This window comes from Schistocerca americana, chromosome 2, assembly GCF_021461395.2.
Source record: "Schistocerca americana isolate TAMUIC-IGC-003095 chromosome 2, iqSchAmer2.1, whole genome shotgun sequence".
In the NCBI taxonomy this organism is placed as follows: domain Eukaryota; kingdom Metazoa; phylum Arthropoda; class Insecta; order Orthoptera; family Acrididae; genus Schistocerca; species Schistocerca americana.
Genome location: NC_060120.1, coordinates 1,020,524,330 through 1,020,543,061, shown reverse-complemented (window position 1 = coordinate 1,020,543,061; position 18,732 = coordinate 1,020,524,330). Strand labels below are relative to the sequence as shown.

Genomic DNA, 18,732 nt, shown 5'->3' with positions numbered 1-18,732 from the left:
TCTCCTCTATATAGTGAGCAGCAGTAGTGGATTTTATTAGTTTTTTGAGATGTCATATATGAGTGACCATTTAAACTTTCTGCAACTTCCTCCATTTTCATCATCAGTAACATCATAACAGATGCTGTGATTGTATTTTGTATTTTATAAGTGGCTGAATTACATTGAAATATCATTCAGCAGTCACAGAAGTTACTTATGCTACCAGAGATTATTTCAGTTTCTGTGATGGAGAAATGCATAGTGCCACTGGTTTCGTTAGTAAGCAAATACTTGGCATATTTCTCTGTAGTAACAGGTGCATGCTACCATGAAACAGTAGAGGCATAGCCACTATCTTAATAAAAGTTGTTGTTGCAAAGTCAGATCTCACCATCTTCCTGGATGACTGAATTGAGAAAGGATGATGCACAGGACAGGGCATTTGATCTATTTTCTGGCTACCCAAGATGATAAGGAATATGTTAGTCCTTGTAAAAAACTGTCTTGATCTCAGGGTTACTACAAAGGAAAGGAGAAGGGTGCTTATACAGATATGCCTACTTTGATACATTTCTTAGCAGCTTTAATATTGGATCACATCAAATCATTTTCTGCATTTGTACAATAATGTTTTTGGTGTAGATGCTGTTCGCTGTTACTACTTCAGCTTATAGTATCACAAGTTCATCCTCCTTTGTGTATCCACATCATTCACATCCACAAAGACATATTTCACACCTGCTGTTATGGTCTTTGGTCTGAAGACTGCTTTGATGCAGCTCTCCATGCTACTCTATCCTGTGCAAGCCTCTTCAACTCTGAATAGCTACTACAACCTGCATCCTCCTGAATCTGCGTACTGTATTCAACTCTTGCACTCCCATTATGATTTTTACCCCCCACACTTCCCTCTAGTACTAAATTGGTTATCCCTTGATTTCTCAGAATGAGTCCTATCAACCGATCCCTTCTTGTAGTCAGGTTGGGCCATAAATGTCTTTTTCTCCCCAATTCCAGTCAGTACCTCCTCATTAGTTATGTGATCTACCCATCTTCAGCATTCTTCCGTAACACCACATTTGAAAAGCTTCTATTCTCTTCTCGTCCAAACTGTTTATCGTCCATGTTTCACTTCCATACATGGCTACACTCCATACAAAATACTTTTACCTAGCACTTAAATCTATATTTGATATTACCAACTTTCTCTTCTTCAGAAATGCTTTTGTGCCATTGCCAGTCTACATTATATATCCTCTCTACCTCGGCCATCATCAGTTATTTTGCTGCCCAAATAGTGAAACCCATCTACTACTTTAAGTGTATCATTTCCTCATCTAATTCCCTCAGCATAATCTGATTTAATTTGACCACATTCACATCTATAATACAGTTACTTTAACCTCGATGAGTTGATCGATTTAGTCGGCTGTTATTTTACAATATTAAAGACAACGGATGCATTGAATAAAGATAGCATTTAAAATTACAAATTTAAAAATATACTGGGTGATCAAAAAGTCAGTATAAATTTGAAAACTGTATAAATCACGGAATAATGTAGATAGAGAGGTACAAATTGACACACATGCTTGGAATGACATGGTGTTTTATTAGAACCAAAAAAATAGAAAAGTTCAAAAAATGTTCGATAGATGGCACTTCATCTGATCAGAATAGCAATAATTAGCATAACAAAGTAAGACAAAGCAAAGATGATGATCTTTACAGGAAATGCTCAATATGTCCACCATCATTTCTCAACAATAGCTGTAGTTGAGGAATAATGTTGTGAACGGCACTATCAGCCAGGCTGGGGATGATGCGATTCTGTAACATATCGGTGTACCTCTCACCCGTCATGGTATCAGTTTTGCTGTCCAGCGCCATCTGTCGGACATTTTGTGAACTCCCCCCCCCCCTTCCCAACCCCCCTCCCCCTCCCCACCCACCCACCCAAATATAACTCCATGTCATTCCAAGCATGTGTGTCAATTTTTACCTCTCTATCTACATTATTCCATGGTTTATTAAGTTTTCAAATTTATACTGACTTTTTGATCACCCAGTATATTCGTATGGCATGATTGGGTGGAGTCCCGAAAGAGGGAAATTGAGCCATATCAGACAAGTCTTTCAATAGTATGGTACTTCAGGTGACATGTGTGCTCCTAACCTATCCCCTAGAATAAGGTGACATAGAGATATAATTTATTAGTGGAAACACGGACCCTAGCTTTTGAAACTGTTAGTTCCTCCGTCAGAGAGGAAAGAAAGATAGGACTGCAGTATAAGGGGGCCATTGCTTATGAGGATAAGGGACCAACTCTCTGAAGCAGGAAATAATATTATCGTAAAGCTAGGATTAATGTTTTCACTTTTAAAGTGTGTATTGACAGTGCTTCAATTTTTGTCCTAGAGGTAACTACTGAAGTACTGATCAGCCATTCTCTCTCTTTGTAATTTTGTAGTTTTGTACAGTGAATTATCTGCATCCACTCTGTAAAAAGGAAACCAGAACAGCTGAAAGTAGGGACTCACAGTGTAGATTATTTGAATAAATTAACTTGGTAAGATAGTTTGGTGGTACCCGGGATGACTAAATCAATCATCTGATGGTGAAAACAAATGGAGGCTCAAGAGAAGTCTTGAAAACAGTTTAGTGAATTTTTTTATCTCCTGCACCATTTGTAAATCCTTTTTAATTTTTTTTCACGTATCGCTTTGTTTTTCATCTTCCAGTGAAAGAACACAGAATACCATGTCCAAAAGTATGAGTATGACACTTTTCTGTGATTCTGTTTACCTTGCTCACAGTATTCTACTTTCAGCGACTTATAAATAGCACTCTTCTTTTGTCTTGTGTAAAATTCCTAGACGTATATTATTTTGGTGTCCTGTTGTTGTGTTTATCAGTAAATTAGGCACCCAAATTAAAGGTAACAAGAAGTGAACCGCCAGCTGTGGAGTTCCATGGCTGTAGGAAAGTGGCCTACTACATGCTTACCATTACGTCACAGAGCTGTATTTCTGAAACAGAATGCACAAATGATGACGAGCAATGGTTAGTAGAAATTCATGCATCTGTGAAAAGATCTATGCATGAATCGTACAACAATCACTATCATACCATAACAAAAGATCTGGCTGAGAACCCAAGAAAGCTCTGGTCCTGTGTAAAATCACTAAGTAGGTCTAAGGCTTCCATTCAGTCCCTTGTTGACCAGTCTGGTGTGACAGTTGAAGATAGCAAAACAAAAGCTGAAGTTTAAAATTTTGTGTTCAAGAAATAGTTCATGCAGGGGAATTGTACAAACTTACCATCATTTTACCATCGGACAGACTCCCATGTGGATGACACAGTAATAAACATCTCTGGCATAGAGAAACAATTGAAAGATTTGAAAGCAAATAAGTCACCAGGTCCAGAGGGTATCCCAGTTTGGTGTTACAAAGAGTACTTTATGGGATTAGCCCCTTACCTAGCTTGCATTTATTGTGAATCTCTTGCCCAACACAAAGTCCCAAGCGATTGGAGACAAGTGCAGGCAACTCCAGTATATACGAAGGTAAAAGAACGGACCCACAAAATTACAGACCAGTATCCCTAACTTTGTTTTGCTGCAGATCCTTGAACATATTCTCAGTTTGAATATAATAAATTTTCTTGAGATTGAGAAGCTTATATCCATGAATCAGCACGGTTTCAGAAATCATCACTCATGCGAAACTCAGGTTGCCTTTTTTTTTTCACGTAATATACTGCGATCTATGAATAAAGAGCAACAGGCAGATTCCACATTTCTAAATTTCCAGAAATGCCCCATTACAGGATGTTGATGAAGGTATGAGCATATGGAATAAGTTCACATATATGCGAGCAGTTCACAGACTTCTTAAGTAATAGAACCCTGTATGTTGTCCTCAATGGCGAGTGTTCATCAGAGACAAGGGTATTGTCAGGAGTGCCCAAGGGAAGTGTGATAGGACCACTGTTGTTATCTATATACATAAATGATTGGTGAACAGGGTGGGCAGCAATCTGTGGTAGTTCACTGATGATGCTGTGATGTACAGTCAAGTGTCAAAGTTGAGTGACTGTAGGAAGATACAAGATGACTTAGACAAAAAGGACCTTGGTGCAACCTATTTGTGAATACTGCTTGAATGTTTGCAATCCATATCAGGTTGGATTGAAGGAAGACATTGAAGTATTTTCAGAGGCAGGCTGCTAGATTTGCTTCAGAGGCAGGCTGCTAGATTTGTTACCATTAGGTTCTAACAGCATGTAAGTGTTACCGAGATGCTTTGGGAACTGGAATACTAGTGGGAAAATTTAGAGGACCGGCATTTGAAGCTGACTGCTAAATGATTCTACTGCCACCAACATACATTGTGTGTAATGACCATTGAGATAAGATACGAGAAATTAAGGCTCATATGAAGGCATATAGAGGGTCCTCTTTCTCTCACTCTATTTGCGGCTGGAACAGGAAAGGAAATTACCAATAGTGATACAAGGTACCCTCTGCTGCGCGCCGTATTGTGGCTTGCAGAGTATCGATGTAGATGTGGCAGAATAACTGTGATAAACAGGAGTAACAAAGACAACTATTTATTAAAATAATCTACATAAAAGTATGTTCAGCTTTTGCTTGCAGGAAAGTTCTGAAAATAGTTTAACTTCACACAGCAGTTGATTGCTGACTAATCTAACCGAATTTCAATATAGACTGTAGTTTTAGAGTGTTTAAGTTCAGTCCACCAATAAGTAGCTACTTTGACTATCATCTTTACCTATGTCTGACACTCGGCATAATCAGTCTGACAACAGGAACTGGTTGGCACTGTACATAATTTGTAGGCACCCCCTAACAATAACACTGTGTGCCACATCTGGTGTATTGTAATTTGTTTACATTTTAACTACACTACATAATTTTATTTTTCTTTGTAGGATTTCTCCATTGATGTGAGGGAAGGACTACATAAGATGCTTGCCTCATGCCGCCTCTCCAGCAAAGGTTGCTTGCAGATGTGTGTTGAAGCACTGTTGGAAAACTTGAAGAAATACCCAGTTGTAAGTTTCTTCAAAATTCTGTAAAATAAGGATTTTTGTAAACTGGATATATATTGTTGAAAATAACAATCATAACTTGGAGTTGTAAATGTTGCCTGGACACTCAGAATGGGCTTCTATATTCAGCCGTATTTTAATTGGTTCAGCTTAAATCACCAACAAAAGTGAAATCTAAAATATTTGTAATGTATCTTTTTATTTTGATTTGCTTTGTCTTCATATTGTTTTATAATGTCAGCACGTGAAAAGTCATGGTGGGATAGAAATGAATACAAATATGCATATAAATTGACACTATGTCTAATATTTTATAATACCTCAACACAAAATAAACAACATTGCCCAGTTACTGAGGAACAATTTCTAATGGAGTTTTAGTGCACAAATGGTTTTTTTTTTTTTAATCCTGAAGTCTGTCATAGTGCTGCGACAAGTTTTATCAACTGCATGATCAGTTTATTAAATACATGATTTTGCGCTTCACCAAAAAATGTGTTTGAGGGACGATAGTAAAGAAACAGAGTTGATACTGTCCGTTTGAGTCTACACGTGTCTACTCATTTGTTATGTCACTCCAATCTTTCTACACATTTTTGCTTCCCCTGTGAGTGTAACAGCTCTTCTGCAGTAAACTGCTCATCTACTGTCATTGGATCGGTGGATTTTTATGAAACTTTTCACAGAATAAGAATAAAGTTCGAAGATCAACATTTATATGTCACAAAAAATAAATCCTTCATATCTTGGGTATTAAACTGATATTCAAACTCTGAACAACTTGGACACTATTGGAGTTAAAAGTGAGTGCCACAGAGCAGGAATGGAAGAGCAGATTTATACAAGAAGAGAAGTTGGAGCACATATTTCTCTCTCTCTAAAGGGATTAAAGTATCTTGTGAAAGGAAAAGGGAAATGTGTCTGTTGGCAAGAACAAGTGGAGGTCAAGTAGTAGTTACACACTAGAAAAATTACTAAGAAAAGTCATTTAAAAAATCAAAGAACGTGCACATAATGTCAGAAATCAGTAATTCCAGCATTTGACTTAAGGCTGTATGGAATGTAGTCACATGAGAGACAGGACAGTTAGCCGCAGAATGGAATAACATCACTTCTGAATGGGATGGATGGGCTATAAATGATATGTTGCAGGTAGCAAATGTGTGTAACAAACGTTTATGATGTTGACAGTGTTTCAGAAGAGTACCTAAGATTTGTTCCCATATAATAAGCTCTGTCTTATTTGAAATATGTAATGCATCACTAAATCAAGGTATTTTTCCAGAGAGACTGAAATGTGCAATTATCAAACCCCTCCATATGAAAAGTGATAGGAGAGATGCGAATAACTACCAGCCTGTTTCACTAAAGACATCATTTTTCAAAATATTTTAGAAGATGGTGTATTCTAAAATAGTATCTCACATGAGCAAGAATAATATTCTCAGCAAATCACATTTTGGATTTCAGAAAACTTGCTCTACTGAGAATACCTTTTACATGTTCATTCACAAAGTTTTACAAGCGTTAGCCGGCCGCGGTGGTCTAGTGGTTCTAGGCGCGCAGTCCGGAACCGCGGGACTGCTACGGTCGCAGGTTGGAATTCTGCCTCGGGCATGGATGTGTGTGGTGTCCTTAGGTTAGTTAGGTTTAAGTAGTTCTAAGTTCTAGGGGACTGATGACCACAGAAGTTAAGTCCCATAGTGCTCAGAGCCATTTTTTTTTACAAGCGTTAAATAATAAAATAGTGGCAGTTAGTATTTTCTGTGACCTATCTGAGGCATTTGACTGTGAATCATAGTATTCTCCTAGAAAAATTGAAGCTTTGCTGGGCTGGTGTTAAACCAAGCCAATGGATAATACGATATCTAACCAAAAGAATGCAGACAGCTGTACTTAGTAATTCAACCAATGAAGTAGGGGCTATTATTCCGACTGAGGAGAAACCACATATGGGGTTCATCAAGGCTCAACCTTACACCCACTATTGTTCCTCATATGTAAACGATCTTCCGTCGAATATACAGCAAGGAGCATTAGTTGTTTTTGCACATGACACTAGTATTGCAATCAGTTCAAGAATACATACAGAAATGGGAGAAATGATAAACAATGTTTCTAAAAGTATCATTGATTGGTTTTCTGCAAATGGTCTCACCCTTAGGTTTAAAAAGATCAGACATATTCAGTTCTGCACATTTAGGGGCACTACACCGATTATAACAAATGACAATGAAATAAGAAAAGGGTGGAAATGCCAAAATTCTAAGGTCTCCACACCAATGAGAATTTAAATGCGAAAAAGCACATTTTGTAACTCCTAAAACAACTTGGTACAGCCACATTTGCACTTAGAATCATTGCAAACCTTGGGGCGAAACAAATCAGGAAGTTGACATATTTTGTACATTCTCATTCAACAATGTCATATTGAATAATGTTCTGGGGTAACTTATCTTTAAGAAAGGCAGTCTTCATTGTTAAAAAATGTGCTGTAAGAATAATATATGCTGCTTATCCATGATTGTCTTGTAGAGATTTGTTTAAGGAATTGGGAATTCTGGCTACTGCTTTACAGTACGGTACATTTATTCCTTTATGAAGTTAGTTGTAAATAATTCACTGTAGTTCAAAAGGAACAATGATGCACATAATTACAATACCAGAAGGAAAAACTCCACTTTAAGGTTTCCTTTAGCACAAAAAGAGTACACCGTGCTGCAGCTAAAATTTTTGACAACTTACCCAGTGGTGTAAACTGTCTGACAGGCAGCAAAAACAAACTGAAAAAGTCTCTCATTGACAGTTCCTTCTATTCCGTAGAAAATGTTCTATTGCTGTAATGTGTAAAAGGCAGTGGATGGGAATTACTAACTGATATCTGTATATATTTTTTTAAACTTATAAATGTTCAGGACATAGCCATCTTTACAAATTAATTTGCAATATGGATGTAAAGTGATCGTTCCATGTCATTATGATTTATCATACAAATGATCCCCATGGAACATGAAATTAACTAACTAACTCCTTTTGAAAACCAGAAATATTACTCTTGATGTTAGCTGTTCGCCATTTCATGTGTGTCATTTAGATGATTTCTGCTCTTTCCTTGTCACGTGGAATTAAAAGTTTCATACAATCAGTTTAGATGTGATGAATAAGAGTTGAACAGTGTACAGCAGAGTGATTAATTACTGTAACATGGTGATAATACTTGGATCTGGGATTTTAAACCAATATCTGAATTACAAATAATTTTATGTATTTTAAAAATACCTTAGTTGAAGGTAAGGATTCTGCAGTAGTATGTATTAAACCATTCAATAATTGGCTGTGTGGACAAGTGCATACATCAGAGAAGGATGAGGATATTGGAACCCCATTAGCATTCTACCTAACAAAACGTGGTGATGTATATACTGAATTTAATAGTGTCAATATAATAGAGGGAAACATTCCACGTGGGAAAAATTATATATAAAAACAAAGATGAGGTGACTTACCGAACGAAAGCGCTGGCAGGTCGATAGACACACAAACAAACACAAACATACACACAAAATTCAAGCTTTCGCAACAAACTGTTGCCTCATCAGGAAAGAGGGAAGGAGAGGGAAAGACGAAAGGAAGTGGGTTTTAAGGGAGAGGGTAAGGAGTCATTCCAATCCCGGGAGCGGAAAGACTTACCTTAGGGGGAAAAGAGGACAGGTATACACTCGCGCACACACACACACATATCCATCCACACATACAGACACAAGCAGACATAGTGTTTTATTTTGATGACACAGGAATTTGAATTGTTATCAAAAATCTTCCTTCCTTACAAAACCCTAGCAGTTGCAGAGTGGTAACTAAAACCAAATGCTGGAGAAAAGCAGAGAACACATCTTGTGTGATACATGCAACAGCTGAACTAGATGCTCATGTAGCCTCTGAGTATTTAGTTATATGCATTGACATTGCTGTTGCCTAAATGCCATTTTAGATAGCTTTCCAGTGTGTGCGCAGTGTTTGAGAATCTGTAGCCCCTGTGTCATTAATGAATCTAGTACATCATTAAATGCTGGTTATGTTACAGGATCGCAAGTCTACTTGGTGTTGCCTGCAGAAAGTTGGGCAGCAGCACCCAGAGTTGACACTAATTCTTGTGCCAGAACTGCTTGCCATACATCCATTCTTTGATATGCCAGAACCAGATGTTGAAGATCCAGCTTGTATCCTTGTCAGAAGAAACACTGTTATTTATCTTTACTGCTACCACCACAATAATTAATGGTAATACCACTGCTAATATTAGTGTGCACCATTTATAGTGAATAATCCATCTATTGATGATTACTGTTTGATTTGGGCGTATGACAAGGGAACATTGCAAAAATTCAGTGATCACATGAGCAGCATCCTTCTTAACATTTAAGTTTTTTGTGATAATGGAGGAAAGCTACCTTTCTTTGACATTATAGTTACACAGTCAGCTTGACCTATTGGTGTATTGCAAAATGATGCACATTAGGTGACAAGTGTATCGAAGTCATTTGATGTAATTTTTATTAGAATTTTTTTGATTATTATACTGCACTTTATGTCATTAGTGGTTCCTTTGACAGTTTTGAGAGCAACATTTTGCAAACCACACCCTTAATTTCTGATTGTATCATTTCACCCCTTCCCCATTTTTTCTTTGCATCGTTGTCTTTTCCACCTTTTTCAGAAAAACCTCTGAACTCATTTTTGTCTGTCCACTCTGCCTTTTTCTTTAATGCAGTCATGAAACAATTTTGCCTCTGTTTTCTCTTGGGCAAAATGGCCAAAGCTTCTTTTATTAAACGTCAATACCATTGAAGTAATATTATTCTCTTCCTCTTTAATTCTTTCATTTGATCTGTAGTTTGTTTCAGTTGTTTGTTATGTGTTAATTTAATCTTTCATTATGGTGCCCAAATTGTTCACAGTACATTCCTTTTTCTCCTATGGGGATTTCCAGTCACCTCCAGTGTTTTATGTTGCATAGAAATATGGAGATTTGCCGACTTCTGCTACTACCACTGAGATTATCATTATAGCCTGACAAATGTCCAAATAAATAAAATTATTGAATTTCCATCCTTCAAAATTTTGCATGCAACTTTTATAAGACAAATTGAATATATGTGTGATTAATTTCTCAGTCATATAAATGCTATACCAGAACTAATATTTTTACATTATTTTAAGTTGAAAAACATGAGTGATATGTCAAATTAAATGTAATCCCTAAATTACAGGTATTTTGATTGCAAAAATTGTTATTATGAAAAGAAATCTGGCCATCATTAATAGTACCTTTAGAAGTATTGTACCTTCCGAAACAATGTTGTCATGTTGCTCATGCACAGTGCAGTAATTTAAATTTATTTCATCCAAACGGATTAACACTTCAGTTGTGTGAAAATTGCCAAGACCATATATTTCTTTAATGTTGAGTTAGATGTAAGTATTCTCATTCTCGTGCTAAACGCCGCACAGCATTGTCCTACAATGTTGCAGTTGTTTGAAGAACACACACTCAAGCATTATTGTTATCTCCGAGATACAATGCCTCATCTAGTTCCTGCACTCAAGGTATGTTTTAATCAGATTTATTATACAGTTTCTGTCATAGTATGATTTATTGATTAGTCTGGTATTTGGATTGTGTATTATTGTATTTTCGTTATTAGTTTCTTGACATTTGTTTTCATGCAATTTATTCGTAGCGTAAACTTCATTGTTATTCTCTTACAAGAGAGAGAACTTTCTTGATGTTCTGGATGCCTTATGGAGGATAGTGATGCACATAACACAGTAATGAAAGAATTCAATTTTTTGTTTTAATTGAACTCTATTGTGGTTCTCCAGTTGATGTTTCTTTGTCTTTTCTTTCTAATAAATTTATCTTCAAAATGAGAGTGAAAAGGAGTCTGGTAGGGGAGTATGAAAATAATGTTATCCTCTTTTTTTTCTTTGAAATGATGAAATGCAAACAGAATACCACCTGAAAGTGTAAACATGCTACAATGATTTCACAACACAACTGTTCTTTAAACATTTCTTATTCACCTTACTTTGTTGTCTCAGAATGGTAAACCATATTAACTTGCAACCATACATTTTTTACATGCTATCATTTAACTTAGAAAGCTGAAGGCTGTCAGGAGTTCTTAATGACTCCATTGCAATGGGAAAGAAAGGCTTTTACATGTGCATATCAATCTCAATTGCCGTTTTACCTTCAATAAAGACAGATTGATGATTATGATGTTGAAGTGAGTAGGAAAGACAGTGCCTGATTAGATGATATATTTCACATTTAAAGGTGTAAGAACCCTTAGGCCTTTCAGCCATAATTTTGTATCTATCTCACGAATGCTCAGTTAAAGATCTCATTCAGTACAGTTGTGACCACCTATGTTTAATTATGTGCTCACTAGCTATTGGTAGGAGTTTTGTTAGCAATTACAGAAGCATATTGGATAATACACTACCATAATTAACTGGAGGAGACATTAGATTTGTTGAAAAGAACCAGAGGTACTCATTAGCATCTGTGGGATGTTGAGGGGAAAAGCATTATTGTTCCTTTGTGTGGTAAATCCATTAAATCGCAATAATTTGAGTCGCATGATGCCTAAAACAATGGATGCTTTTAAATGTGTTTGAATGGAATCAATTTTTTGATGTGTCATTGGTAGAAAAGAGGTGAAATTCATCAACACACACACATTTACAGTTAGAATTTTTATTTTATTGCTAAAAGTTGGAAAGTTTGAGTACCACACTAAAGTATGAGTATTGAGAATGACTTTATTTTGGTCCATTGTCACAATCCCAGTGAAGACAATCAATAGAAACAAGCTAGGCTGAATGGTGGTGCAGTTTTTACAAAATTGTGAGGAAGAGCAACCATTATCACTATTTCCACAAATTTGTTTTCCCAAAAATGAAAATGTTAACTGTGAGTATCCTTTTTATTTCCTGGAAGTCACTATATCTCTCTGTGAACCATTCCTGAACAACTATCACAAGAACACATATTTTTATCTTTCACTAAGGAGCTTGAGAGGATGCAGTAGCAGATATAACTTCTAGGGAAATATTTGAAGATGCTGTGGAGGCAATTTTTTAGAAAATATTGTATTTTCTCATATGTTTTGTAGTGACCATTCTATATTTCTGAATAGCTTTCCCACTGGCAATCTTGAAGACTTTAGCAGCTGTTCTGGCACTAGAACAACACAAAAGTTCCTATTTTTACTACTGCTGATAATTGTAGTGGTCAAAGTTGCCCACCCACAATAATGTATGTGAATGATAGTGAAAAGGCAAAACCGGAGTATCATAATTGACAGAAACAGATTACGGAAGAACGTAAATCATATGACAAAGTGTGATGGCAGATAAGATTAGGCTGTAAAACATTATAGTATAGATCGTTTTGAGGAGTATTCTATGACCTGAAGTGTGGTAATGATCAACAGTAATGAAGATGTGATCAGATAATTTTGTATCTGAAGTTCAGCTCACAAGTAAAAGCAAAACAGTTGTAGAATCAATGGTGCCAACATAAGTTTTGTGAATCTGGTAACTGTAACTTCCACTGGCTGGCCTCTTACAAAGTACACTTCACTACCACAAGTTTTCCTGCTATGTCAGGAAATAAGAAAATGAGAAAGAATAGTATTATTGAGCTAGATTATCCTGAAAATGAAAAGCTTTAGTCTTCAAATTCTTTGATTGAACTGACCATATGTGACCACATTCTCCCATAAAAATGGTTTTGATTCCCTCCTCCTGCTTTATTCTGTATACAAATGGTTAGCCTTTTACTAAAACGATACCTTTTTAGATTTCCTAGGACTCGGACTGATCGGATTGAAGACTTTGTTTCTCAGTGCTTTAATTTTCCACTTTGTCAGTTCGTGCAGTAAATCACATAAGGAAATGTGAACATTTGGCCACTCTAAAATAACAGGAATTCCACCAAGTGGTAACTGTCATTCAGAGACTGTAACTTCATACATACTTTTTTAAGGTTTGCGTCAGTGGTTTAATTTGTATGTTTGTTTGTTTATTGTTTTACAATTTGGTTTCTGTACATACATACAGCCAGTAATTGTGATGTTACAGGTGGGAGGATCCTCTGGTGTTCGTGAGGTAGTTGCAGATGAGGAAGCCAATGCCACTGCTGTTAGATTTCTGGAAGCCATGGTTTCCCGACTCGAAGCTGCACGTCGAGGTCCTGCTCGTGTGCGAGCGGAGCTGTTGGCTGCTGCTCAGAGAGACCTTGCAAGGCTGGCAGAGGTCTGTTCAAAGTGCACCTTTACATGGCCATCTCCTAACTTTGTTTACATCAGCAATGTTTCCAACAGGACCTTTATTTAGGGACTTCAGTTTTTTGTTCACATGAAATATTACTCCCATATTATGTTGGATGGAACTTGTTTAGGTATAAGACACTAGAGGTGTCACTATTATGTAAAATATGCATTTGCATTCTACAAAACATATGATATTATTGTAATTTTCAGTAGTAGCTTTTTTAAAAGATATTTACAACAAAAATGCACTGTCTGGGTAGGAAAATGTCATATGTTGAAGAAGCATGAGAAAATTTTTGGTCTTTATTAGGACTGACAAGCCAAATCATCACATTTCATGTCATTATATCCAAATTCCTAGCACAAGATCAGCATTTTGTGTGAACATGTCATGATCTTCATTGAGTGTCATATATGGTAGCTTTTAACAAAGGAGCCAGTTTGTCAGAAAATTGAAGCTACATTATATTTGCGCCAGACATCATTGACGGATTGGTGTATCAGTCAAACAGGAAGAAGTATAGCATGCGAAGCTGAAAAATGCATGCCTCATTGGTCCAATACAGTATCCATTTGTCTTGGAATGTTGTATCAGAGGTGCGTCATAAGATGGGTACGCCTTTGGTCTCGCCAACCTCCCAAATGTTTACTTTATTGTTAAAGTAACTAAAATGCTGAAATCCATGTATGAGCTTGGGATCATTTACGATGTGCAGTGGTACCTATCACCGTTTGTTTATGTGACATGTCAAAATTTACGCTTGGCTTTAGAGAGCCAATACTGCCCATGCTTTTGGTAGTCAAAAGAAAGGGGTGTGGTACATGATTGTGTATAAGGAAATTACAAAATTACAATTGTTAGCATTTAGTAATTATAGCTCTGAATATAATGCTAAAATTTAGTTTAGGATCCCTTTTTTACTGAAAACTTTCAAAGAATAACAAATGTTTTGGAGACAAATGTTCTGTAGAAAGTTTACATTAATTTCAGTTGTATGTATCATTCATATCAAGTTCAAAACAAAAGCTGTGTAGCACTGGGCAAGGAAATACCATTCCACACAGCAGGTATATTACGATCTAAGCCACTCAGTCAGTCAAAGAAGCAAGAAGCTTTTGGTTGATCATAGGTTTATTAAAATAACAGTTAGTATTGCATCACACTCTGGCCTCATGACTTCCCATCTACATTTGAATTCAGAGATTCAGCATCAGACTAATTTAAACGTTGCACATTTTACTTTATTTGCATGATTAAGCTATGAATTAAAATACATAACTAGCTGTTGTAGACCCAAACTTTGTAAAATGATTGTCCACATATAAAAGCATACTTTCATAGAGTAATTTGCACTTCTTACTTTGCGTCCAAGGGGTTCTGTTATAATTTGAAGTTATAATTTAAAACAAGTAACTGTCTGTTCACAGAAAATTACAGGCCTTTTTGTCTGTAATCCATATTTCCTAATGTGAAAGCACACTTCATTTAAAATTTATAGAAAGCAATAAAAAAATTTCCAGAATGGAAGATAGGAGACGAGGTACTGGCAGAAGTAAGGCTGTGAGGACGGGGTATGAGTTGTGCTTGGGTAGCTCAGTTGGTAGAGCACTTGCCCACAAAAGGCAAAGGTCCCGAGTTTGATTCTTGGTTCAAGATTCAGTTTTAATCTGCCATGAAGCAACAAAAACATTATTGGAGTAATGCCTCTTGCTACTGTCAAAAACCAATCTTCAATCTATTTTCAAGTTGTGTGCATGCATTTATACTCTGAGTACATGGCTGTCATGATTTCAAAAAGATATTCAGAAACTGTGTTCTTCAAAAAAATCATACACAGCACAATGATTTCCCAAAACATGGCAGCTAGTAGCACGCATGGCGTTGCAGGAAGGGCTGAATAACATGTCCCTCTATGTATTCTCTACCTATCTGGGTTTTGGACTTTGATTCTCAGTAACTTTTCATGCAATGGAGCAGATTATAATACAATACACTCGGTATTCTTTGACCAGCTGGTAAGCTTCTTGATTACATAAGAAACGAAACTGGCATGCAAGTAGATATGATGGTGTCAAATAATCAGTTTAGCAGCAGTATGAGCCATAGGGCATTTAATTATTCTAGTGAGGTGACAGCGCATTCAGTGGCTCGCAGATTGACAACAGATAATAGTTTTGGATGAACCAAATTTCTTTTGAACTGTAATTAGGGCTGCATAATCATTAGACGACAATTTACTACACTATGTGATCAAAAGTATCCAGACACCTGGCTGAAAATGACTTACAAGTTCGTGGCACCCTCCATCGGTAGTGCTGGAATTCAATATGGTGTTGGCCCACCCTTGGCCGTGATGACAGCTTCCACTCTCACAGCCATACTTTCAATCAGGTGCTGGAAGGTTTCTTAGGGAATGGCAGCCCATTCTTCATGGAGTGCTGCACTGAGGAGAGGTATTGATGTTGGTTGGTGAGGCCCGGCACGAAGTTGGCATTCCAAAACATCTCAAAGGTGTTCTATAGGATTCAGGTCAGGACTCTGTGCAGGCCAGTCCATTACAGGGATGTTATTGTCGTGTAACCCCTCCACCAGAGGCCGTGCATTATGAACAGGTGTTCGATCGTGTTGAAAGATGCAATCGCCATCCCCGAATTGCTCTTCAACAGTGGAAAGCTAGAAGGTGCTTAAAACATCAATGTAGGCCTGCGCTGTGATAGTGCCACGCAAAACAAGGGGTGCAAGCCCCCTCCATGAAAAACAACTACACAATAACACAACCACCTCCATTACTGTTGGTACCACACACGCTGGCATTCGCCATCCCTGCCATCGGATCGCCACATTGTGTACCGTGATCCATCATTCCACACAATATTTTTCCACTGTTCAATCGTCCAGTGTTTACGCTCCTTACACATTTACTGGCATGATGTGAGGGTTTGCTCGACCATGAAATCTAAGTTTTCTCACCTCTCACCTAACTGTCATAGTACTTGCAGTGGATCCTGATGCAGTTTGGAATTCCTGTGTGATGGTCTGGATAGATGTCTGCCTATTGCACATTACAGCCCTCTTCAATTGTTGGCAGTCTCTGTCTGTCAACAGAAAAGGTCGGCCTGTAGGCTTTTGTGTTGTAAGTGCCCCTTCTTGTTTCCACTTCAGTACCCCACCGTAAACAGTGGACCTAGGGATGTTTAGGAGTGTGGAAATCTCACGTACAGATGTATGTTACAAGTGACACCCAATCACCTGACCCTGCCCGTCAGTTCCACGGAGTACCCCATTCTGCCCTCTCATGATGTCTAATGACTACTGAGGTCGCTGATACAGAGTACCTGGCAGTAGGTAACAGCCCAATGCACATAATATGAAAAGTGTATGTTTTGGGGGTGTCCAGATACTTTTGATCACATAGTGTATGTGTTAAACAGTGGAAAGTCCAGGATGGAATAACAAAACAATATCATGACAGGGGTAGATTGCTGCTCTCCATATAGAGGAGGCATTGAGTTACAGACTGCTAAACATTTAAGCGTTCAGACAAAAAAAGTCCTTCTTTGCAAATAGAAAACACACACATCACACAAGCACAACTCACACACGTATGGCCACTGTCTCCAGCCACTGTGGCCTGACTGTGACTGCATCTGATGTAAGCAGCAATATGAAGTGTGTGGTGGGGCTAAGGAGGAGGTGTGGAGTGGGGAGAAAGAGGGATAGCAGGGTAGGGGTGGGGAACGATGTTGTGCTGCCTGTGAGTGTGTGCAGGGGCATGATGGGGCGGGATAGGGCTGCTAGGTGCAGAGTAGGGAGAGAAGAGACGTAGAGAAGGGGCAAAGACTTTAGGTGCTTTGGCGGAATAGAAGGTGCGTGTAGTGCTTGGGTGGGAGTGGGTAAGTAAATAGGTAGGCAGAGAATAGGAACTAGTGAAGGTTGAGGCTGGGGATTATAGAAACGAAGGATATGTTGCAAGGAAAGTCCCATTCTACAGTTCAGAAAAGCTGGTGTTGGTGGGAAGGATTCAGATGGTACAAGTTGTGAAGCAGTCATTCAGGTGAAGCCCATCACATTCAGCAACTGAGTGGTCCAGTTGTCTCTTGGCCACAGTTTGGTAGTGGCTGTTCGTGCAGACAGACAGCTTGTCAGTACAAAACATGTACAAAACAGTACAGTGGTTGCAATTTAGTTTTTAGAGCACTTGGCTGCGTTCACAGATAGGCCTGCTTGTGACGACAGGATGGGAGATCCCTATGACAGGACTGGACTAGGTGGTAGGACTAGGTGGTAATGGGAACATGTATGAGACAGGTCTTGCATCCATGTCTGTTGCAGCAGTACGAGTCATGAGTCAAGGGGTTGGAGTAGGAATGGAGAAAGGATGGACAACCATATTGCATAGGTTCGGTGGATGACAGAATGCTATTGTGGGACAGGTGGGGAGGATATTGATAGAGAATTCCTCATTTCAGTGCATGAAAAGAGGTAGCCCTCACCAACCTAGTTCTGTAAAAGCATATAAATCAGGTCCAAAACTCTTCAAATTCCTGCATCCTATCTCCCAGACTGAAACCCTTGCCCTTCAGGAACGAAAACACGTGCACAATGCCACCTAAAAAAACTCTCGAATCTGTTCAGCACCTACTCCTGCTGTGGACTACCAGTATCCACCACCTCTACAAGAGCCTGTAATCTCTCCTGCATCCCCTCATAGCTAATTAACCCATCCTTGCAGACACATCTGTGACACCCTCAGAAATCCCGCCCACTACCATACAGAATCAAAAGGCTAAACAGACCGATAACACAGTCATGAAACTTTCCTCCAAAATTCTCTGTCCCACAGAAATATCTGTCATTTCCAAAGACCTTAACGTTTGTCCCATCTCTTCTTCTACTGGTCCCTATAGTGGAAACATTTTTTCACCACCAATCCTTCCAATCAGGCTCAATCTGAAACTGTTATTGAACCCTGCCCGACTCAGTTCACTCCTCCAACCAACCGTATTTCACCCCATATTAACTTTCCAGAATTTCCTAACCTTGAACCTTACTTCACCATCATTCCCCGAATCAGTCACTCACCATGGAAATGCAATCTACTACCTAAAAACCGATCTTGACCTGATAATCCTTTCTGCTAATAAAGGTGCTGTTGTTATGAACCTCAGGGGTTACCTGGCAGAGGACTTCACCAACTGTTAGATATGTCCTCCTACTCTGCTACAGTGACTCCATTCCAGAAATCCAACAGTATCTCCCTTCTCAAATCCTAAGGCCCATCCCAGATCATGTCTCCAAAGTTCTGTCCCCTCTCGTCCCCACAACTCCTG

The 18,732-nt window shown here is 38.2% G+C and overlaps 1 protein-coding gene across 1 annotated transcript in view; it reads left to right on the top strand.

Annotated features, from left to right (window-relative positions):
- The window catches only part of LOC124596391 (integrator complex subunit 4), a 108,005-nt gene that overhangs the window by 69,653 nt on the left and 19,620 nt on the right, over positions 1 to 18,732 (top strand). The window contains exons 10-13 of the mRNA XM_047135516.1: positions 4,940 to 5,062; positions 9,144 to 9,279; positions 10,533 to 10,666; positions 13,211 to 13,384. Coding sequence (XP_046991472.1) covers positions 4,940 to 5,062; positions 9,144 to 9,279; positions 10,533 to 10,666; positions 13,211 to 13,384 — 567 coding nt within the window. The remainder of the gene's footprint in view (positions 1 to 4,939; positions 5,063 to 9,143; positions 9,280 to 10,532; positions 10,667 to 13,210; positions 13,385 to 18,732) is intronic.